At 33.2% G+C, this 25,366-nt stretch overlaps 1 protein-coding gene and 1 long non-coding RNA gene across 51 annotated transcripts in view; one reads left to right on the top strand and one right to left on the bottom strand.

Moving 5' to 3' along the window:
* The window catches only part of LOC149135252 (uncharacterized), a 45,099-nt gene extending 41,003 nt beyond the window's left edge, over positions 1–4,096 (top strand). The window contains exon 3 of the long non-coding RNA XR_016242317.1: positions 3,973–4,096. This is a non-coding gene — a long non-coding RNA (uncharacterized LOC149135252). The remainder of the gene's footprint in view (positions 1–3,972) is intronic.
* LOC106868360 (agrin) overlaps positions 1–25,366 on the bottom strand; it is a 762,720-nt gene that overhangs the window by 81,743 nt on the left and 655,611 nt on the right. For 39 of the 50 annotated variants that reach the window (XM_089354065.1, XM_089354050.1, XM_089354052.1 and 36 more), the window contains 7 exons: positions 20,405–20,514; positions 15,940–16,042; positions 13,976–14,067; positions 10,495–10,609; positions 7,979–8,197; positions 4,225–4,345; positions 767–879 (listed from right to left, as the gene is read on the bottom strand). In XM_089354065.1, the coding sequence (XP_089210191.1) occupies positions 767–879; positions 4,225–4,345; positions 7,979–8,197; positions 10,495–10,609; positions 13,976–14,067; positions 15,940–16,042; positions 20,405–20,514 (873 nt within the window). The remainder of the gene's footprint in view (positions 1–766; positions 880–4,224; positions 4,346–7,978; positions 8,198–10,494; positions 10,610–13,975; positions 14,068–15,939; positions 16,043–20,404; positions 20,515–25,366) is intronic. The other 11 variants (XM_089354045.1, XM_089354059.1, XM_089354054.1 and 8 more) reach the window with 1 other exon arrangement.

The following is a 25,366-nucleotide window of genomic DNA, read 5'->3' as shown; positions in this document are numbered from 1 at the left end:
GACAAAATGCACCTAAACATTATGCCTGATGCAATAATGATTTTTCTAACTTTCTGCCTTAATATTAATAATGATGATAATGATGGTGATGATAGTGGAGGCGCAATGGCCCAGTGGTTAGGGCAGCGGACTCGCGGTCATAGGATCGCAGTTTCGATTCCCAGCCCGGGTGTTGTGAGTGTTTATTGAGTGAAAACACCTAAAGCTCCACGAGGCTCTGGCAGGGGATGGTGGCGAACCTTGCTGTACTCTTCCACCACAACTTTCTCTTACTTCCTGTTTCTGTTGTGCCTGTAATTCAAAGGGTCAGCCTTGTCACACTGTGTCATGCTGAATATCCCCGAGAACTATGTTAAGGGTACATGTGTCTGTGGAGTGCTCAGCTACTTGCACGTTAATTTCACAAGCAGGCTGTTCCGTTGATCGGATCAACTGGAACCCTCGACGTCGTAAGCGATGGAGTGCCAACAACAACAACAGTGATGATAATAAGATCATTGCATACAGTGCTCAAGTGCACTATAACTCATTAGAAAAGATTAAAGGAAGGATCAGAAAACAACAATAAACCAAGTAAAGGAGAACAGCAATGATAGCCAAAAGTACATGCATAGTACACAAGATTAAACTCGAGACAGAGAAGTGAATGGTAAAAGAACCTGAAAGAGAAAAGGGTGCATAGACTCATCAAGTCCGTAAAATTAGAGATCTATGTATAATTCAAATATTATTACTATCAGAATTTAAAATTGAACAGAACACTAACCTTCACAGTTTTCAGAAGCTACAGCAGTAATTTCCTGTTGTTGGTAGCAGGACTCTAATTTCATCATACAGTCATTACCATAGGTTTTCCCATCAGAACCACAAACAATTGATCTAAAGTGACAGAAAAATGGAATTTTATTGTCAATGAAAAAGAAATTTATCAAATAAGATAAATATTCCTTGACTTATGCTGTATAAAAAACAATTTATGACATTGTTGCTGAATGGCATGATTTCATCTGTAACTAGTTTAATGTTAGGCAATGGAATTCTAAGAAGAAGCATTTATCAAAACAGGTCTTAGATAATTAATTTATTGATTTTTAAAAGAGCTAATGGATAGTGTGTCAAGCTGATTTATAAGTGTTATGATAATATAGACAAACTATGTGCTCTTTGTTTTTGCTTTAAACCTTTATTAAAATTTTTTTGTGGACAGGAGATATTTACTGTAGAAATAATACTATAAATAATAAATGGTAAATATAACTGTCTGCTACTCTGTATCATCGTGTTCACGAATTTGTTATTCTAGAAATCAGTTGGTTATATTAGTTAACATGTTCAGTCAGCTTCATTTTAATGCAGTCTCTCATTTCACTTCACAAGTTTTGTGTATTGTTCCATCTCTTTCTATTCTGCTATCACTCTGCTTCAGTTGAATTAATCCTTTAACATTTAAACCAGTCATATCAAGCCAAAATATTCCGCCTGTTTTATATTTGAACTGGTCAGCTCTATCCTCTCACACCTACCCTACAATGTCATTGTAAAAATATACAATCATATCATCAAAATCTTAAAACTATAAGATAATGCATAATTATTTCACAACAATGCGAATAAATAAGCATTTAACAGAATAATCTGAATGCTAAAGGGGTAAATATAACTTTAGTCATTCACTTATAAAATATTTTACAAATATACTGGTTTCCAAATATCATTATCATCCCCATCTGTGTTGTATTATCGTTTTCATCATTGTTACTATTGTCAACATAATCTTACATCCATTTTTCTATGGGTTGGATGGGTCTCATCAATGATCATGATCTGTACCACCTGACACACCCAACAACAACAAAAAATACCCCAGCCAACTTTATGGTTGAATGTCTTACAGTATGAACTAGATGCTTTTTTCATGTCACCAGCACTGAAGAGATTGTTCCATACTGGAGTCATTTTAGCTCTGTTATTCAGAAATACCTTCTGCCTAGATGAGTAGCCTGCAATGAGTAGTTCACCTCTCATGTTCATGCTTCATCTTTTGATCATGATTTCTACAGCTAAATATTTTCCTATCAGTAATCACATTACAAAGTGTACAGGATGCATTTTTCATACCATTTCAAGCCGTTTTCATGCATTAAAAAAGTTACAACATGTGAGAAGAATAAAAAGACCTCCTCTAATCTATAGCAATTCTTATTTGGAGTTGTATCTTCTTAGGTCAAAGACATTTAGATAATACTCCCTTATAAAACATGTTTAGTCTTTATCTGCAGCCTATTAGGTATAATAGCAATTTTTTGAATTATAACAACTAATGTATTTCCAATCTACAATATATATATATATATATATATATATATATATATATATATTCACAACACAATCAACTTCTTGCAAGTTTCCACTTCATATGAACTCCAACAAATATCTAAACCTGTAAAAACATAAATTGTTTTCTATGTAATTTGCTTGTAATGGTGTTATGATTCTGCATTTTGTATCTGGAGTAATTAGATCAGTTGCAAATAACATAATGTTGAAAATTAGAAAAGAGAATATTTTTGGATGATATTTAACACTATTTATAATTTAAAGGTCATTCCTTCTGTTTTAAATCTAATTTTTTGTTGTTGCTTTTAACATTGATGAAATACAATTTGCAAATCTGAACAAATAATTCTATTGATAGACATATTTTCTACTCTTAAATGCTAAGTTAGGAGGTACAGGTGTGTCAGTTGCTGGCAAGATAGATTAAATGTGTTATTTCCGGAGACAAAATACAGTAGCTCTGGCAAAGTTTAATTTCATAGCCATGTGTTCTAATAACACGAGCCTGCAAATTGTATTGGTTTTTATTTCTTTTTGTTAATTAGACACTAGCAAAGGCTAGCACCAATGAGCTTTGCATGCTCAGTCAGACTGGTGAGACTGGTACAGCTAATACCCTGCCCAAATTAATGACAACAAGAAAAATATAAGAGTTGAGGAAACTGGAGTGTTTGTATTTGGTCTGAAATCTTGCAAAAGAATGAACTCTGCTATAAGAATCTATGGACGAAGTAGTTGTGTTAAACTGGGTGGTTTGATAGGCATAAGCCAAATATTTTCATGTGAGATCAATATGTCAATTAGCTGATTAGTCACTCATACATTCCTCTAAAAAATCTTAAGACAATTAGAAATTTCCTCTTTGTAATAAACATCAAATTTTTGGTAAATTTGTCCATAGGCCTTACTTTTCAACCATATGTAAAGAACATTACTTTTCAGCCATGTGATTTTGGGTTCAGTCCCACCATGTAATGCCTTGGAAAGTCACTTCTAGTATATCCTTGACTCAACCAATGTCTTGTGAGGGAATTTGATTGATGGAAGCCTATCATATATAATGCGTATATGTGAGCATGAGTGTAAGTATGCATGTGTGTGTGTGATCATTTTTCAGTTTGTCCCCCTTTACTGCTTAATAACCAGTGTAGGTTGTTTAAACAGTTTGAGTAGTTCATCAAAAGTGATAGAATTAATATCAAACTCGAAAAAAAAAAAAAAAACTTATTAGGGTTGATTTGTTCAGTTAAATCTTTCAAGGCAATGCCTCTGTCATAGTCACACTATGAAAACTGAAACAAGTAAATGAGAAAAGGTAAATTACAAAAGGGAACTTTGCAGTTCCTTCCTCATCTCAATTTTCTTTAAAAAAACTATGTTCTTATTGTAAATTCATCAATATTGTTGCTTTCATCTTTATTATCCACCTCTTTTTCCTTTTCATTGTATTTTAATACTTGTATTTTTATATTTTTATATGTTAGATGGGTGTATAATGCAATATGTAAACACTTATCTTCATCATGCAGCATCTTTTCTATTGAGACTAATGTATTAACATCTGACTAGACAAATTCCACCTGAAATATTTATGGACCTCCTGCTAACATAAGCTTTTTGTTTTCCAATACACAGCATTTTTCTTATCAATTAATGGTTGTAAGAACAGACACTTAAGAAGAAACTATAGTCAGAAAGTGTGGAATGATTTATCTGCAAATCTTTTCAGGAAGACTGTATTATAAAACCAGGTGGGCTGATATCAAAAAGGGTTAAAACCCTTTCATATGTAACTGTCCTTATTTAAAGATCCTGAGTTTTGTTGTTAAAAGGAATGTGCCTATATTTGAAAGAAGATTTTGGGAGAAATTGTGAAACGAGTCTTACCTGATTGCGTCACAGATATTCTTGCATGTACAGTGGTAATTACTACCTTCAGACAATTCACAAGTACCACCGAATTTACACGAAGTTTCATCACAGATTGAGCCACTTCCAGAACCCTCTACTGAATAAAAAATCATAAAAATCTCATATGAAAATCTTTAACTGTTGGTGTTAGGATCTTCTTATATATCTTAATAATTTTTTTGCAATAATTTTAATTGCACAAATACAATTGGATACATCCTCATTGGTAAGATTGCTCATATTCATTGTAAAATACACTTCTAGAAGTAGGATGTATTAATCTGCTTGCTTAAGAAAGAAGTTATGACTTCCAATTCATGTAAAGACTGTGCTCACACTCAATTTACATGTATTTCAAGGTTGAAAATAAGCATAGAAAGAAAAGATTTCTGATACTATAATAATGAAAGTAAAAATTTTAGTTTTGTTGACTACTTGAGGTTTAGATTCAAGAAATATTATCCAAAAAATATTGCTTAAAATCTCAATATTTGTATGCAACAAGGATTCTGCTTAAACAATTGACAAGGGTTTTGCTTATTATTACCAGATGGAAAATGGGGACAGAAAAATAGCCACGAGATAAAATTCTGTATATAGTTAAAAAGCTTTATAATAGTGAAAACGGTAAAGACAAGCCTAAGTTATGTAAAAAATTGGACATGGGAAGTTTTGGTATTAATGCTTTTTCAAGGTTACTAGCAAAGACAGTGAAATGGTTCCAAATGAAAATTCAAACCACATTGTAATCTTGATTCCTCCATAAATTATGTCCATACTATAGAACTCATAAAAAAGAAAAATATGAAGTTGATAACACTTGAAATGAAAAGTAGAGAGGTTTATATTTTCTTAAAATTAAAGTTGATAAAATTTTGATTATTAAAATAAATAAAAATCAAAGAAAATCACTGCAATTGAGTAATAAAAATAATCATCCTTTAGACTATGCACCATAGTCTGAAATTTTTGGGGGAGTAATATAGTCAATTACATCAACCCCAGCACTTGGCTGGAACTTATTTTATTGACCCAGAAAGGATGAAAAGTAAAGTCAACACCAGCGGAATTTCAGCAAATAATAATTGTAGTAGTAGTAGTAGTAGTAGTAGTAATAGGTTCCTTAATGTCTCTGGTTGAAACTAGGGCGCAGCTTGAATAAATTAATGCAAAGGCACAACAACAACAACAACAACAATAATAATAATAATAAAATCTCAGCACTGACTGAAAAACATGAGACTCAAAGAAGAGAGTGAAAATTCTTAATTGCAGCACAAAATCAAATCCACCCATCACTTTCACCACCCAACACTATCACCTCACTACTCCATCCCCCCCCCCAAAAAAAAAAAACCACACAGAATGAAACACAGTACAATTAGTAACTGCAAAATATATAGTGATGGAGAAAGAAAGAATAAATCATAATTATCTCTGCCCATGCAATCTTGTCCAAGAAGGAATATATCCACAGACATGACAGAGATTCACATACATGTGTCAACACTATGGAATGCTAACAGCGAAAAGATAATATAAGCATAACTCAGAAAAGGTGTCAGATAATAACAAAGCAATTATACTTTGGGAGATGTAAATATACTCAGATAAAGATATCAAGGATATTTGACCAGATGTTGTCGAGGATACCAAGAAAAAAAAAAATCTCCAAATCGACGTATCATTCCTATCTGAAAGAAGCCTATTGAAATACAAAGATAAGGAAATAGAAATGACCTGAGTGTCTATCTTAAAAAACAATCCCTATGGCAACAAGTACTTTAGGTATGGTATAAAAATATGACAAATACTAAACCAAAACCCCAGGACTTACAAATATATATAGCATACAGTAAATAGCACTACAAGGCAGTGAACATGTCTTATATAGAGCTCTTTCAATACAGTAAAAAATAACACAAAACAAATAACAGCACATACCTAAAATACATAGTGCTGCACTTCATAGTACGGTGAAACCATACAGTAAATATGAAACTATTGAATAATAATAATAATAATAATAATAATAATAATAATAATAATAATAATAATAATAATGATAATTATAATAATGGTAGTAATTATAATAATAATTGGAGGGAATAAAATCCAAGCAGTTAATGTGTGGGTGATAGCATCACTTCACTATGGAGAGGGAATTATAAAATGGTGAAAGAGAGAAATGAAGAAAATGGATACCAAGACCAGAAAAATGTTGACAGTACACGAACCCTTCCACCCAAAGAGTGTTACTGATAGGCAGTACTTGTCTAGAAGAAAAGGTGGGAGAGGTTTGATCAGTTATCAGGACTGTATCGAAGTAGAGGAAAACAGATTAGGGTGATATATAAAAAATGCTGTGGAGCCACTGTTAAAACACATGAAGAAGGCTGGCATCATCAAAACTGAAAATTGAGTAACTAAAGAAAAATTTAAACAAGAAATGAACAAAAGAAAAAGCATGGAAAGAAAAAAAATGTATGGTCAGTTTGCAAGACAGATACAGAGGACCAGTTATATGAAGTGCATAATTGACAACACTACCAATAGCAACAAATGCAGAATGTGTGGTGAGAGGGGTAAAACAGTATGGCACATTGTTAACAAATGTCCAAAATGGGCAGAACATGAATACAAATGATGCCATGACGATGTGGCAAGAATGATCCATTGGGAGCTCTGTGGAAATTGCGACCTATATGATATGAGCAAACCCTAGAAGGAGTCACTGAAAATGAGAGCTGCAAAATCCTGTAGGATGTAATGATCCAATATGATCACCTGACTAGACATAGAAAACCGGACATTGTTGTGGGGAATAAAAAAGAAAGAACATGTATGATAATCGACATAGCATGCCCCAGTGACAACAGGATCAATGTGAAAGAAGAAAAAATAAACAACTATGATGATTTAAAGTGGGAAATACAAAGGTTGTAGTCTATGAAGAGAGTAGAAGTGATACCAATAGTAATTGGTGCACTTGGAAGTATCAGCACTCAACTATCAATATGGTTGAAAAAGATCTGTGTAAGTGTGAAGGTAGAACACCTATAAAAAAATCAGCATTGCTTGGAACTGCAAGAATCCGTCACAGGGTTCTTGAAGCATGACCAGTAAACAAGTGTCACCTTAGTCTGTTGACCGTGAACAGCTGACACTTTCCATCATACCCAGCAAAATAAGCTGTGAGTTTTCTTACAATAATAATATAATACCTTAAGTATGTTAGATAGATGGCTTTTTAATCTAATCTATACTCTGGATTTTTTTTAGCCTAGTATTTAATTGTAATATCTGAATTTATTCTTTACTGTTTCCTATATATCAGCGGTGAGATTTTGTCTAGGCACGTGGTTGTGAATACACATCATTAATAGGACTCAAGAAGGTTGAAATGTATCTGCTGTTCTCACTACCCACTGCCGAAATAATTTTCCATCTCTCTCCAATATATATTGAGATTTTAAAATAGTACATGTGTAAAAGATTTTATCAGAGATGAAAATTGCTATTTCTTTCCAGTCAATGGAGTATGTACATTAAGTATGATACATAGACGACTATTTTTATTCAATGCTGCTTCAACTGCATACCCCAGAATAATAATAATGATAATAATAAACATTATTAGTAGATAAAGAGCATGTAAATTTCTGTTGCATGGTATAGTTAGTCCAGTATCAAATGATTTTAAAATGGAATAAACAAATGTAATACTTGCCAATGCCAGATCCTGATATTTCGTCACAGGGCCCATTGTTGACAATGTATAATTCGGTTTTCTTTAAGCATGCATATCTTTTCATCTCACACTCATTATTATAGACCTGTCCATTGCTGGCACAAAGCACTTCAAAATCTGCAGGACATTCTGAAGGACATACACACATACCATTCTCACAAGTTGACCCAAATGGACAACGAATTTTCGCACATTTATCTGAAAAGATAAAACAAAAGCTTTTATTTAGAATTGATATTTACAATAAGGATGCACTCACACTTTTAACAGGATAGCCCTCATTTTAGAATGTATATTTAAATACTTGAGCTGTACTCATCACAAAAAAAATCATCCTTCGAGTAGTTATTTCTATGTGAGAAGACTAGTGCAGAAAATGTTCCTTAACAGAGATGATACTAAGAGAGGAATCATTTATTGTTGCTCATGTCAATTAAAGTAGGGATTTTAATAGTGCTCTTAAATTTGGTATCAGCTAATTGTCATTTAAGAATTAAGCAAAAGCACAATAAAGTATGAAATTGAATATCATAATATAAGGGAATTAATGAAAGCAATAATTTTGGTTAACAGAAAAATTTCTACATGAATTTTCTTCAAAATTCAGATGAGAAAGTCATTGAAATTTATTATTTATCAGTGAAAATTGTGAAGTTGTATGACTATGCTTTTGATATAAATATAAATATATATATATATATATATATATATATATATATATATATATATATATATATATATATATATATATATATGTATATATACACAATTAAACCTTGGGAGAGGCATTATGCCAGTAATAAACACACGCACTGGTTCAGTCCTTTATTAATTTATATAGTTTTTTGTTAAATTATTTCATTGCACTCTCTTCAGTAACTTGTCTCTCCACTTCCATTTATTTTGAATGTATGATTTGGCATTGTTTTGGCGTTGTTTTGAAATGTTCGGTATGAGCATGTGAGTGTGTGCAAGCTCATACCGAACAGTTTCAAAACAACTCCAAAACAACGCCAGATCATACATTCAAAATAAATGGAAGTGGAGAGACAAGTTACTGAAGAGATTGCAAGAGTGCAATGAAATAATTTAACAAAAAACTATATAAATTAATAAAGGACTGAACCAGTGTGTGTGTTTATTACAGGCATAATGCCTCTCCCAAGGTTTAATTGTATTTCTTTCAACACACGTATCCACATCAAGAATCTTGCACACGAAATACACATACGAAATATATATATATATATATATATATATATATATATATATATATATATATATATATTTATAATATATGTATGTGTGTGTGTGTTTGTGTGAGTGTTTAGTTGTCCAATGAATTTTCACAAGTTTGAAAAAAAGAGACACTCATATTTTTAGGTAATAGAGTTGGTACATTATTCATGCAAAGTTATAAATTTAATTTCTTGATAGCTATTTCATGTTACCAAATGCTTTCATGTTGAAGAACCTTTCAAGTGTGAAAAGAACATGCAACAACCATATAATCATCAGACATGACTGAATAAAAGAGTATAGTTATACTCGACTATTCTGAGACTGGTTTATAATACTGTATTTGTGAATGAATTCATGGTTGCTTAGCCAAGATACCTGGATTTTATTCAGTTCACCACTGAATAAAATATGTTTAATAAATTTTGTAATAATATAAATTTAGTTTGCTAGTGGATACACAATATATTAGTTCTGATAGTTCTGTTGTAAAAATTAAGTCACAGTTTAGTAGATATGGCCTAAATTTTATTACAAAAACGAATAGATTTGTAAAAATGTATAACAAAATAAATTTCTTCAAAAAATAAATAAATAAAATAAAATATAAATTCTATTTAGCATTTAGAGTTTATATGATCTTGAAGATATTGAAATAATTCATTGAATAGCAATTGTAGTTTGTAAAAAAACAGAACTACTTGATGAATTACAGAGTCCTGCTTTTGTGATGTTAAGGAGTTAAGAAATAAATTTACTTAGATAGAATGTTATGTCTATTACAAGTATATTTTGTTGAAAGTTCCAATACCTATTCCCTACCTCTGGTAAACTGATGCAAAATGGAATTATCAGGTTTAGCAACATAATAAAACACTTTATAATCAATATATTCTCAAAGTAAAGGTTGTGTCTATGCAACTCACGTCAGATGTAACATGTCAAGTAAGGAAGTAGAGGAGAATATGATGATGATGATAATGAGAATAATTATGATGGGGATGAAACTTATCCCACAGCTTGCCTGATAATGTAAGAGTAGCTCAAGGCATTAGTTCAACAGTGAAAGATATTGACAATACAATATTCCAAGTAAAGGAAATCTTAAGTTAATGACAAAGAAAAAATATGCTTAACTTTCTTGAAATTTCAAGTTGATATGATATTTCATCAGCAACAATAACTCAATTTTCATGTGATATATAGAAACATTGAACAATTTTTTTGTTGAATACTGAGAAATGATTTTTACTTACTGCAATCACCACGAGATTCCACTTCAATTAGTTTTTGATCGCGACATGAAGCAACCTTTAGTTCACACTCATTCTGGTAAGAAATCCTGTTTGTTCCACATACCTTATTCTCAACCTGAAGTAGATTACAGAAACCATTCAGGTATAATAAAAAAAAAAAATGATATTTCCAATTATGTTATACAGGAAGCTCTATGTAGAAATACAGTTTACTGAAAATTAAAAAACTTCAAGATCTTAGAAGTAACTTGATCTATGTTTCTGCATGTAGATATAAGGTTTTCTGCCGAAGTATAATTCCATTCACTGATTTTGGTTTCCATTTGAGAGATATTAGATAGAATGTATTATGATTATTAAATAAAAATTAAACAGATTCTAATTGTAATTGAAATTTCTTACACCTGGCAGATGTCACTTTTGCACCACTCAGGCAACAACCCCCATGTCCTCCAGGGTTTTCCTCTTTTGGCAGATGGGGGCCCTGGTGGCTTTGCCCTAGTTGCTTCATAAAGCTGAGGTATGTCCCTGGAGGAAAGAACTTTTGGGTTCATACAAGAGGTTATTGCTGCTGAGGGTTTTATGAGGTTGTGCAGATACTACCTCAACTTCTTTTAGTTGCCTTTTACAATGCACAGCGGAGTGCCAATCCTGGAGACCTATTCAGGTGGGGACTCAGAATGTCCTTTCACTGAGGGATGATTCCTGTCTGGCCCTGATGTCTTTGAAACTCAGCCATTTGTAAGTTGTTGTAGCAGCCCTATCAGAGGTGTGTCAGCCAGAGGAGGGTGACATCTCATGAGTGGTTACACCTACCACTGGTCTGGGTGCTCTAAGAGTTAGCTTGCCAGTGTGGTAGCAGCTGCAATGGTCAGCAGGTTGGTTCTAATTATATTAAATGTAACACCTGACAATGAGTGTATTATGTGGCCAAGGATTCAACATTCTCCAACCAGCTGTGCTCTGTTGTGGAGAGTATCCCCAATAGGAACACATTCTTAGTCATAGGAGATTTCAATGCATCACTTGGGGTTGACAGAATCGATTACAAGTGTTGTCAGTCTTTTTATGATCTGGTACTAGGAATGAAAGTGGTGTGATGTTCCTGGATTTTGTCAAAAGCCATGAACTTTGCATAGCTGGGTCCTGGCCCTTACATTCAGAGCAGCATTGCTGGACTTGGTATTACAATGCTGGCCATGTGGCTAAGGAGATCGACCACATATTTATAGATGGCTGCTAGAGACTCCTACAGAACTGCAGGGTTTTTCAGAGTGTTAGTTTTTTGAGCACTGAACATAGACTTGTTATGGCTGAATTGAAATTGAGACTGAAGTCTAAGAAGCTGAAGGCAGCAACTTCTAGAATGGATATCAACAGGCTCAAAGATCACAGTGTAAGCAAGACTTATTTGCAGTAAGTTGGATCTGTGTTACTTGGGGTTGACTCCTCAGCTGATCCTGTGGAAATGTGGGAAACTTACAGAGACACCCTACTGGTTTCCAAAATCATGCCAGGAAACATTTCCATTCCATGTGAAGCAGTGATGGAGCATAGCTGCTGGGTGAGACTGGGTGGAGTCCCTTATTATTTGCTTTGAGGGCTGACATGTGGGATAGTCAGTGCACTGAGGTCCAACAAGGAAAAGCAAGTCTGAGAAATCTATGAGGACGTTGGGAATCAGCTTCACATCGCTATGCTGTGTGGTGGAGCCTCTCACTAGGTGTTCTGGAGTATTAAACTCTGATGGTACACTTCTGATGCTGGAGCCCAAGGTGGCAGCTCAGTGGGTAGTATACTTTGAGGAGTTGTACAAGGGGGACCTACCTAGTACTGATCTGAATATCAAGATGTCTTCAGCATTGGTGGCTGACCTGCCAGTCAGCTGTGATCTACTATTTGAATATGAGTTCATATGGTGGTAAATCAACTGAAGAGTAGGAAGGCAGCAGGAGTTTGTGGCATCCATGAGGATATAATCAAGAAAGGTGGGCCTGCTGCAGTCTTGCTCTTGTGGCAGATAATCTGTTCAATCTGGAACAGCAGCATATGACCTGACTGAAGGAGGGGCATAATTGTCTCACTTTGGAAAGGTGAAGATGACTGCTGTGATTGCAACAATTATAGGGCTATTACACTCTTCTCAGTACCCAGTAAAGTCTTTGCCAGGGTTACTCTGAATAGAGTGCAAAATTACCTGGTCACATTTCAGTGGCTGGAACAGTCAGAGTTCACACCAAAGAGGTCAACTATCGAAAGGATCTTGGCTCTTTGTGTACTCATTGAACACCTGATGAGCTTTCAGCAGATGCTGCTTGTAGCTTATGTTGACATCCATAAGGTGTTTGACTTCGTGGACTGAGATATACTTTAGAAGGTTCTGAAGCTGTGAGGTATACCTCCTCAACTGATTGGGCTGATGTTGTTCTTGAACAATCAATGCAGTTCAGATTGGGACTCAACATCTGACCTTTTCCCAGTTAGCAGATGGAAAGAACAGTTTATTTTGTTATGGTACAAAGCTCTGTTTACAAGTAAGTATATGAAAGCAACTGATCATATTGATTCCATTGCATGAGTATTAAGAAAAATGAAATTCAAACTGTCTTGAGGATTCAAATTTAGTGAACCTCTAAAGCAGATATTGTAAAGCATCCAATTTGGTGCCCTACTGATTCAATATCTGCTACTAGACAAATGGTTTTCAGAGTACAATTGATATAAAGGCAAAATATTAATAAGAATCCAAGAGAAATTTAATTAGACCCTAAATACACTTCAAAATCAGCTATCTCATTTAATTGGTAATTACTGTATTATAAATTAGAAAGTCACCAAATATTAACTAAATTTTAAAATATTTTATATAAATAGGTTTCTGATAATTCATTTCTAAACATTATTCTATTTTCATTTATAATATGATATATTATGAAAATTTTCTCTGTCTGAAGATTTTCTAATAGGAAATTCCTTACATCTCTATATAACATGTAAATCTTTTTAATTCCTATTAGCAAATGAAACATGTGTAACAGAGAATAAGCAATACCATATCTATTGATATAGGAGTAACATACAATTATTTTTCATATACAGAATAGAAAGAGAATTTAAGTTGTCATGATTAAAAAGTGTTCCACAAACTGTATTGTGCAATTTGTGGTAGAATTATTATACCAATTTAAAACATACAAAAGTACTATGTATTATTAAGTATCCCAAATCTTTTTTCATATATCAAAATAGTCACCTATTCTCTACTCCACTGTGCCTGATAAACTGAAATACAGTGGAATAAAATTTTAACGACCAGATCACAGATGTACATCAATACTTCAATACTTACTAATATATAAATACCATTGTAAAATAAGGCAATGTAACTCCTTGAATTTTAACGGGAAGTCTTGGATCAAATCTGTTGGATAATTACACCACTAAAATATTTACCAGTTATAAAACAAAAAACATGATTTACCTCCACACAGGCCGATGGACATACACATTTGGCATTTTTACCATCACTTTGACAAACGGCATAGAATTCGCAGCGTTGATTTTCACAACCATCTGTATTCGAAAGAAAAGCAAAACTGAAAATGAGGCTGATTGAAATGAATTGAATTTCAGCGAATTACTGTGATTCCAACTAGAAAATAACATTTTTCTGGAAAAGTAAAGGTGGTGGAGTGTTGTGAACCTGTTAATATACACTTATTTATATAACAAACAATGATATCACAAGAAAAATATTTCTAAAATGACATGGGAGAAGGTATGGCTATGTGACCAAGAAGTTTGTTTTGGAACCATATGGTTCCAGGTTTCAGTCCACTGCTTGAGAAGGCACCATCTGCCACAGCCTCAAAATGACCAATACTCTGCGAGTAGAATTATTCAGTAGAAACTGTATTGAAGCCCTTTGTACACATGCATGTGTGCATGCAATTACATTTGCAGTGCTGTTTGAGTATTCGACAAAACACCTTGTGGTGTTTGCTCAAGTTCTCTTAGTTCTTTGCACAATGAAGTAAAATCGTGCTTTGACCATCTTCGCTTTGATTTTCTTTGTGAGTTAGTAAATAAAGTACCAATACAATTTGGTAGATTAATGGAATGTTAGCATCTCAGACAAAATGTCTTGCCATGTCTATTTTGGTTCTGTGCATTCTGAATTCAAATCCTTCCCCCTGTCAGTAGTAAAAACTGAGTCTGTCAGGATCCAGCATAATAGTCAACAAGTTTGGGATGTTCTCAAGCAAGTGTCCAAGTATTTTTAATGCTTATTCTCTTTCACTAGCACATCTGATTGTATGAGATAATGCAAAATGACTTTTATACCCCCATATCTCTCTCTCTATGTGTGTGTGTGTGTGTGTGTAGGCACTGGCATGGCTGTGTGTGGTTAAGAGGTTCACTTAACTACTACACTGTACATTGTTTCAGCTTCAGCCCCACTACTTGGCACCTTGGGCAAATGTCTTCTGTTGTAGCCCCAGGTTGACCAATATCATAGTGAATTTGGTAGAAGTAAGCTGCAAAGAGCTTGTTGTGTATATATTTATGTGTGTGTGTGCATGTGTGCATGCAAATATGAACATATATTTATATGTATGTGTGTGTATGTGTATATGTATTAGTTTACATTTGCAATTCTGCAAAAATTGTTCACGTATCATTGATCATGTTGCTATCATCTTTCCTATCAATTAGTCATTTCTTAGCTTTTCCCCTTTGATTACGTATGGAATAAAATATTCCTTACTTAAAAACCATGGAAAGGACAGTGACAGGTAGAGCTACAAAATTTATATATATATAACTTATTGATGTATATTAACAAAAGATGTAAACATCATGAAAAGGATGTCTAAATAAAAAGAAAACAACCAAAAACTATGTATGGTCTTTGCTTTGAACTGAGCTGTGGAAAAATCGGAAAAATGTAAAAAATAGTGTTATTAATGAACTTTTCTCTGTTCTTCCATTTAATATATTAGATATATTAAAAAAACTATATTGCAATGCAATATGACATTCCACAGCCATTATAATTTGTCACTTGTCACACTTGCAATCAAAAATGCAATGAGTGGATCTTTGAAAACATTTATTGTTCACCAAACACATTATAGAATTAAAAGAATATAAGTGTTATACAATTGCCTAATCACCGGATTCATTTGACAATAATCACATTATTGGAGTCATATTATACAGTCATGGCATGACGAGAGTCATAAACACAATTTCCTATTTGTTCTGACACTGCAATTTGTTCAGTCATTAATGAAATTTTCATGTTAAGAATGAATTTTTGAGATCATTCTAATATCTAATATTAATCTGAATATTAATCTAAGTTTGTGTGAGAGGGTAAAAATAAATATATCCTAAATTAAAGAAATAATTAATAGAATTTTAGAAGAAAATAAAACATACTGCAAAGTCCTTTGTGTTTCACTTTTACATCAGACCTCTTTTGGCAGTTTTCTAGTCTCAGTTTGCATTCATTCGTATATGATATGCCATTCATGCCACATACCTGGAAACAGAACATTGGAGAGAGAAGCATGTATAAAATACTATTGTTATAACTTTTTCTCTATTCATACATTTAATATGCAGTAGATGAATTACAGAGACTATATTACAATGTAATATGACATTTCCTGAATCACTATGATTTCTATCTCATTGTATGACAATTAATTTCATGCTTTTGATTATTTAAGTAGCTTTTTAATACATTTCCTATTGTAAAATGCTGTTGTATCAACAAGATATTCAAAATTGAGAAATGTGACTTCAATTCTCATTTAGAATTGTGAAAACCTGAAAAGTTCCTCCTTTATTTTTTTATTTGGTTTCTATAATGTAACCAAAGCAGTGCATCTCAGTGCCAGATAAGTAACGCAGACGTGTTAGGAGTCTTTACATATATCTGTTAAAGCCAGATTCTTATTGCTAAAAAACTGGGAGAAATGATTTTAGAACAATCTAATGGTAGAGGAAGGGAAGGTAAGAGAGGACATAGAGGTAACAAATGCCAAAGAAGTAACAGATGGAGAGAGGAGAAAATACAAGAAAAGTCAGTAGAATTGAAAACTTTGAGGAGAGATGATTAAGGAGGTTATGATTAAATTTTTCTTATAGCATTTCCTTGTTATTACATCAGGGAAATGTTATAAGAAAACCCCTAATCTTTATTCTCAATACTTCCTTCCCTTAGTTATTAGCATATTGTATTTTCCTCACCCACCTGAATTCTTGAGTCTGCTTTAGAAAATGATGGAAAAAGAGCATAAAAGGGGGGATCAATTATCTTAAACTGGATAGAGTAGATGGCATTCTTAAGCTGTGTGTACCAAACAAATGTTATATCAATTAATTTTAATATACTTCTCTGAATATATAGGACCCTGATTGTGCACTCCTCTTTGACCAAAGTTGTAAAACAAGGCTAAAATCCTTTGCATTTGTAATGGCATTTACGAGGTATTTAGACTCTTTCTCTTTCTAAACTTGAGATGATGGAAGTAGCATCATTGTACCATATTAAAAGAATATGTTACAGGTTAGATTTCTCTCTCTCAGAATCAGTACAGAGGGAAACAAGCTGTAACTGAAAGTTGGAAAATACTGCAAAATCCTTGATAATAAATACTATAAAAAAAAAAGCAACTTCTATGATACATACAGATTTACTTATTTAAGAGAAATTGAATATAGACTGATTCTGGTAAATAACCGAAGGTCATAACATTCACTTTACCATTTATTTGTTAAGTCATTAGACTGTGGCCATGCTGGGACACAACCCCAAAAGTTTTAATTAAACAGTTTATTGAGTACTTACTTTATAAGTCTGGTACTAATTCTGCTGGTCTTTTTTGCCAAACCACTAAGTTATGGGGATTTAAACAAACCCACACTAGCTGTCAAACACAGATGCAAGGACACACACACACACACACACACATATGCATACAATGGGTTGGGTTTCCATTAAGTTTCCTTATACTAAAATCATTTGTAAGACATTGATCAGCCTCAAGCTATATTAAGATACTCTAGACTAAGGTCACAGGTGTTGGACTGAACATGAAACCACATGGTTACAAAATGAGCTTCTTAGCTACAAAGCCATGCTTGTGCTTACTGTATACTGTGCATAGAGTGCTTTTTTTTTCATTTAAGCTACAATGGTGTTATTACAACAACATAAAATTTAACTTGAAAAATGTTAGTAATAAAATTAAGATAGTAAACCTATGTCTAAGCATGGTATCTTCGACATGAATTCTATCAATTATTTCTGGGAGTCAGTAAAGTGCAAAGGATGGATTAGTTTTATGTCCTCCAGAAATTTTATATCTTTATTAGCTCTCAGGAACAAGGCATATCTTTTACTTTAAATTCTGAAGCTGTGGTCTATTTCTATAACATCACTTGCAATATTTCCTTATACTTAGTTAACTCTTTTCAAGAGACTGTTCCTGGTTTCTTCTTTTGAAGTGTTTTCATCAACTATCTATGAGTCTGTTGTTTTCTCTTTTGTGAAAAGATAAGGAACAAGAAAGGTGAGTTTGTTTCTATATGCTTGTTAACTGGTATTCACAAAGTGTATCTATATCTTGGTCAAGCATAATGTGTCCCTCAGAGTATTACTAGTGAGAACAAACAGCTATCTTTTATGGAAGAGGAGGCAAATGATTCACATTTTAAAGCGTTAACAGCAGTAAAGTTGTAGTTGGTTCTTTTGAGAAACACCAGTACAATACAGACTGATATGGCTTTTAATGATAATTGTAAAATATTTTACTGATTTTCTCTGCCAAAGATGGTTAAAGGGAGCATACATTTGGTTTATATTTGTTTGCAAATTCTATAGAATGGGTATTTGGAGTGGTTGGCATTGGGAAGGGCATCCAGCTGTAGAAACACTGTCAGATCAGACTGGAGCCTGGTGCAGCCTCCTAGCTTCCCAGACCCCAGTTGAACCGTCCAACCCATGCCAGCATGAAAAACGGACGTTAAACGATGATGATGATAGTAGATGGAAACTGAAAGAAGCCCATCTTGCGTGTGTGTGTGTGTCTTTATGTCTGTGTTTGTTTGTCCTGCACCACCACTTGACAGAAGAGACCAATAGAATAAGTACCACACTAAAAAGGAAAAATAAGTACTAGGGCTGATTCATTTGACTAAAAAAAATCTTCACGGTGATGCCCTAGCATGGCAGCAGTCTAATTAAAATAAAAGATATATATATACCCTCGCCACACACATATTATTGATTTTTGATACAGATTTTTCTATGTTTGTGTGGGTCAGAGGGGATTCAAGAGGCCAATTTTCTATGGCTATGTGTGTTTCTTGTCGCCAATTCCTCACCTGTCTATCAGTAAGCTAATATTTCCTTATGACCAGAGAAGTTTCCACAGATGATTGAAATCTAACAGCAAGGTAATTTTAAAATAGTGGTACCCAAATTCATGCTATTACATTCACTCACTCATGCATACACACACACATGCATACCTACACACCTACTCACAAATACATATATATATATATATATATATATATGTGACAATTGTTTCCCTTTACCAAATCCATTCACAAATCATTGCTATATATATGTATGCATACATATATATATTATTGTGTCTGAGGGGAGCCATTCTCTTTTAGGACAAAAACAATATATATATATATATATATATATATATATATATATATATATATATATATATATATATATATATATATATTTAGTGCCAAAACGAAATGGCACTGCTCCAGCATGGCCACAGTCATTGGACTGAAACATATAAAAGAATATATAATTTTTTATCAGGCAAGTCATAGCTTGCTTACTGACCTTGTGAATTACAAACACAGAACTCCAGAGTACCTCACTGGAACACCACATGCATTTCCCACAAACACTTCAAGATAACTCTTACCAGCTTTACAGTAAATTCAACCAAGGGACATAACTCCTAATCTAAACCCCCTGCCCGTTTTTGTCTCACCATTTTTTTTCAGAGCAACCACAAACTGGATATGTCAATTCACCTCCGACAATAGAGAGCAGTCACCGTATTCCCTTCCACATCAGCTATCTCTGATGAGCGTAAGATTATATAATTGGATTGTTACCTAACACTCCATTGTATTCCTAGCACGAAACTGATTGGTAAAATAAGCCATGATGGATATATAATACTGTACATTTCAGATAATATACCCACTCTATTGACAGATATATGAGTGTATTTTTTCCCTGACTTATGGACACCTAAATGACTCATGCATATATATATATATATATATATATATATATATACACATACTTACACACATGCGTGCATGTGTGAGTGTTTGTGCAAGTATGTACTGTGTATATGTGTAATTTTAGAGTTAAAGTATGTTAGCATTAACAATTATTTAATTGTAAGTTATTAAAATGCCCATATTCAGAAAAGAGCCATTTAACTGATTGGTATAAAGTCACTCCTAGACTAGTCTGCCTTTTCTGTTGCAACTAAATGGTCCCCACTGCTTAGAACTAGCTAGGCTCATGCTACTTCCATTAAGGCACTTGTGACTCATTTGTCTTTCTTATTCCTCTCTTCATGCCAGTTGTGTCAAATCCTATCAGAATTTGCACAAAACTCTATGCCCAGTCGCCCTTCTCAGAGCGTCTGCTTTCTGGAATTCTTTCCTTGCTCTTGTCTTTCCTGCAGGAGTTGGTTTGTAATGATTCAATAAGAACATTAATATATTAATCTCACCAATTTCAGAGGCTTGCAAAGGCATGGCAGCCATCCCTTCCTCCGGTTCTAGTAAGCGAAAAAAAAAAAAAGAAAAAATTAAAAAGGTATACTTTTTAACTTACTGGATCAAATTCCTCTGAACAAGTTGGGCAGTCACATTCAGCCCTTCCTTCACGAACTACGCACACTCCGTGGAAATTGCAGTGGTGGTTTAAGCACGGTTGCTTCACACCTATAAAAAATATACTGTTTTATTTAACCAGTCAAGCATTAACAGAAGCTTAATTCTGATTTATTTGGCAAAATATAATGTTGTGAAAGGTATAACAAGCAAATTCTAAAACAGTTAAAGAAATCTCTCACCAATCATAAACATCATCAAACATATATGTTTAAAAGTGACTGTAGCACTGATAAAATAAAATATGGCAAATGCATTGAGTGAAAGATGTGCTATATTTTATGATTGTAAACCACTCTACAGGAAAACTCATTTTGAAAGATGAAAATTAATCTAAAATGTGAATAAATATGTTTTCAAAACTATTGTTCTTCTTGCTGTTGTCATTACCATTGTCATTATTATTGTGCCATTATGATATTTATTTTATGTTATTGCTGTTGCTACTTTATCTATTGTCATTGTTGCAAAGCACAACACTGCTTTTCAAAACATGGAAAGTGAGTAGCAGAAGCCATACCTGATATGTGACAGAATGTGTCCTCCATAGACTAAGGAAGTGTGTATTTAGTGTCTGAGAATGAGGATGAGGCAAGGAGACAGTTTGTGAGTCGTATACCTGCCTACAAGCTGGTGTCACAAAATGTTAGACATATTGGAACTACAGCTAGAGATGTTGGCACAAATATAAAATCTTGAATTATTGCCACCTTTATGCAGCACTATGGGAATGTGGTGAATGCAGAGGTAACTTGCATCAAATAGTGGTCAAGTAGGATCTGTGTAGACACCTAGGTCCCTATGACCTCAAAGACAATGAGGCCTTCCTAAAAATGTACCTCACTGAGGAAATAGAGAGATGGTCAATGAAACTGGTGGTACTGAGATCTTTCCAGAACACTAGTAATCATAGCCCCAGGAATGGCTGGAGTAGAAACAAGTGAATTCTCTCTTCCAACTTGCCACTAGTACCAGGGACTGATGATGACTATGAAGTAGTGATGTATCCTCTTTACATGCAGGACAGGCTAAAGATTATGTTTGGCAGAGAGTTTTGGGAGCCTCCGAATGAAAGATGGTTAATAGAAAACATTTCAGTGATCTGCTAATAGATGAGAGTTTGCTGAATTGTGAAGGGTCTGAGTGGATGTGGAGAGCCTTCATAACTTAGTTAAGATCATTATTATTCAGGGGCAATTTTTGGAAAATCTGCTTGTTGGAAGTGATCAAATTGAGAGAGGGTCAGATCCTTATCATGCACATAATCCTATATAAGTGTCACATATATAAGTGTGCTTATGTGGAGATGGGTTGCTTTGATTTGTATTCTTATATTTATTTATTCATCTGTATTTATTTTTTTCATATTACTTTTCTTATATATTTGTATTTGTTTTGTGTAAAGTGATGCTTAACCTGTCTGAATATATTCAATTACATTTAACCCTAGGAGTTAAGTGTGGTATGAAAACCAGAATTCATAACCTTACACTTTTAATTTTAGATATCTTAAAGTAAAATTAAATAATTTTAGGCATTAAAAAAACCTCTGAAAGCTGCAACTACCTTTTCTCCTTGAAGACGTTAAATTAGAAATATTTTGGAATTAAAAATATTTCTAAAATTAGAATTATAAGCTATAACAAAATATTAATTGTAATAAAAAAAAATTTAATAAAATATTTCTCCTTATTTTTCTTTCATTGTAAACATCAGTTTTGTAGTAGTGTAAATATATATTTAGGTATTTAGTAGTTTTTTTCATAGAAACTATTTGTCATATTACAAGTAATAGAAGTGGGTTGTTAATTGAAACAGTACATTGCAAAAACTAATTAAGCAAAGTGTTGAAAATAGTAGTAATGTCAAAATATGGTTGGAAAATAAGATTAGAAAATGCTTCACCATGTAAATTTTGCTAAGACTGGTTGGATAACTTATTGATTTATTACTTGCGTATGATGAAAAAATCTATTGGGAAGAAATTTTGTAATATTTATGCTATTGTAATATTTATGCTCAAGGGTAATGTGAAATACATGAAGTGAAATGTTTCAATTTTAAACTAAAACTGGCTCAAAAACTTTAGTTCATCTTCTGCTCTACAGTGTTTACCACACAATAGCAGAATATTTAAAAAATAGAGAAAAATTAAGGTAAACTCATTTACCCAGCAATTCTCTAATGTATACATTTCATATGTGATGTATTTATTTGCAATTTCTAATAGAGATACCAATTCTCCTGTCAACATATGCGAACAGGCAAAAAAAAAAAAAAAGAAAGAGAAATGAAAGACTAACATGTTAAATAGTCCTTATGACCTTCACAATTTTCACTGCAACAGAAGAGTAATCTCTAGGAAGGTAGTGAGAATTAGTTGTCTATTGTTGCTAGAGCAATTAGTAGCAAGAAAAGGATGTGTTGTTCTATTCTTGGCTAACAGACAGTGCATCTACACATCAAGTAAATAAAGTGCAGTGATGCAACAAACAATACTGCTATGCCATTCAAGAGAAAGCTGGTGTAGATGAAATTAGTAATGAATGAATGGGAGTAGAGAGAATAAAGTAAAATGCTCTTGCTATGTATCTCTAGTAATCACTGATTTACTCAGATAATATCTGATAAGGAAGATATAAGAAATGTGAGAATAAGCATTTTTGATAAACTGATAATTTTTTCTAAATCAAAAAATCAAATGTTCAATCTCTCTCATTACTCAATATTATTATTATTTTGACCACAATCATAACCATAACCACAATTAAAATTACAATACTGATAGGTGCTGGCATGGTTGTATGATTAAGAAGTTTGTTTTGCACTCAGGTGGCTTCAAGTTCAGTCCCACTGTACAGCACTTTCATCATCATCATTATCATCATTTAATGTCTACCTTCCATGCTAGTATGGGTTGGACAGTTTGACAGGAGCCTGCACCAGTCTTCTGTGCCTGTTTTGGCAGGGTTTTTATGACTGGATGCCCTGCCTAATTCCAATCAACCACCCAACAGAATGGACTGAGTGCATTTTACATAGCACAAGCGCAGGTGAAGTTAGTTTTGGCATAGTTTGTACTGCTGGATGCCCTTCCAAATGCCAACCACTTTACAGTGTGGACATTGGATAAGGCAAACGAAAGCACTGCAAGTGAACTTTGTAGAGGGAAACTGAAAAAGAGCTTGTCATATATGTGCATGTATATTTAGACACATACACATGCATGTGTGTGTTTATGTCTTGACATTGCAAGCTAATTGTAAACAGATGTCACTATGATACAGGCAGTGCCACCCATTTGCAGTCTTTCATGAAAACATATCTGCCCAGAAACAGGTGAAGGTTGGCAAAAGGAAGAGCATCTAGTCACAAAAAAATTACCCTCAGTAAATTTTGTCTGACCCATGCAAGCCTGGACAAATTGAGACTAAAACTACGATGATGATGATTTCCCCATCTTCCTTATCATAACAGTTATCATTATAATCACTATTACCATCTTCATGATCACCATCATCATCTATATTCCTGAGATCTCCTTTATTATTTCTCCTATGTGTCCACATCTGAGTTTGCATGATTTAAATAGGTGTTTAGATTTAAATATATCACAGCACTATATATAACTGACAACGTTATGAGTACCAAAGACTTATTAGCTGTAGAGATATTGATATTCTCCATATTTTAGTCACTATCAGAAATCAGTAGTAATATTATAATACAAACAAATCCAAATAATTCTATGAATGAAAGTAGGAATAAAGGGACATGTTTGTGATATAGTATTTCAAACTATCAATATGTTGGTACACAGAATGCAAAAGTGTTCTATTTCTGAATATTCCAATTGTTGCTATTTTTTAGACCCCAGCCAGGAGTAAACCTATAACCAAAAGCATTCAAAAGATGTGCATTATGTATTATATTCAGGCATCAGGTATCTAAAACTGTTATCCAATGTACTCTTAATATAATCTCTTTTAAAAATGTGGGATGTGATATAAGAGTAATTTGACTGTTATTTCTAGTTGTTCAAATGACTGTATATACATTCCCTTGTTGAACTCCAGTTGAATTAGTTTGGAAAAATGAATGCTTTACCATGTAAATAGCTTAGACTGGCTTGATAACTTAATATTGATTTATTACTTAGGCATGATGTCACTAATGTATAAGTGGAGGGAAAAATTGCATGATATTTATGCTATTCTCAAAGGTAATATAGAATACATGAAATGAAATGCTTCAACTGAAAACTGAAACTAGCTCAAAGAGTCATAATTTGACATTACTACTGTTTCCATTTAATTCAGTCAACCTAATTGCTTCATGAACCACACTGGCCTGTAGGAGTGGTACTTAACATTGTCTGTTGCATATCAGACACAGATCTTCTAGATGTGGTGCTTGTTTAATGCAGGTAAATTTCTATGTAAGATTCAGTGATATAATGTGGAATGTTATGTCTTCCATAGAGACACAATGAGATAATGTTAGACATTACGTATGAGGAGAAAATAACGATATATTTACAGGAAAAAAATTGAAGGAAATTAAATATTTTGAAATTCTATACAAAACTTGAACAATAAACATCTAGCATGAAGATAATTGTTTATCTATAGGACAGTATAACATCTTGATATATATATATCAACCTAAAGGCTACTCGAGCATGTGCATGTGACATACATGCATTGTAATGCAGTAGAATATAACCAAATGCATGTGTGAGCATACCTGCATATTTGTATGTATATGAATGCATTTGATTAATAATATTAGACTAAAGGAAAAAATAAACATATATTGTGAAGTTTATGATTGGTTCAACATTCTCTAGAAAGAAAATATTTTTAAAGAATATGTAAATATTATCATAACAAATCATATAGAA

Source organism: Octopus bimaculoides, chromosome 6 (genome assembly GCF_046866305.1).
Source record: "Octopus bimaculoides isolate indiv1 chromosome 6, ASM4686630v1, whole genome shotgun sequence".
Taxonomy (NCBI): domain Eukaryota; kingdom Metazoa; phylum Mollusca; class Cephalopoda; order Octopoda; family Octopodidae; genus Octopus; species Octopus bimaculoides.
Note: the sequence above shows the minus strand (reverse complement) of the source record. Positions and strands in the feature narration are given on the sequence as shown.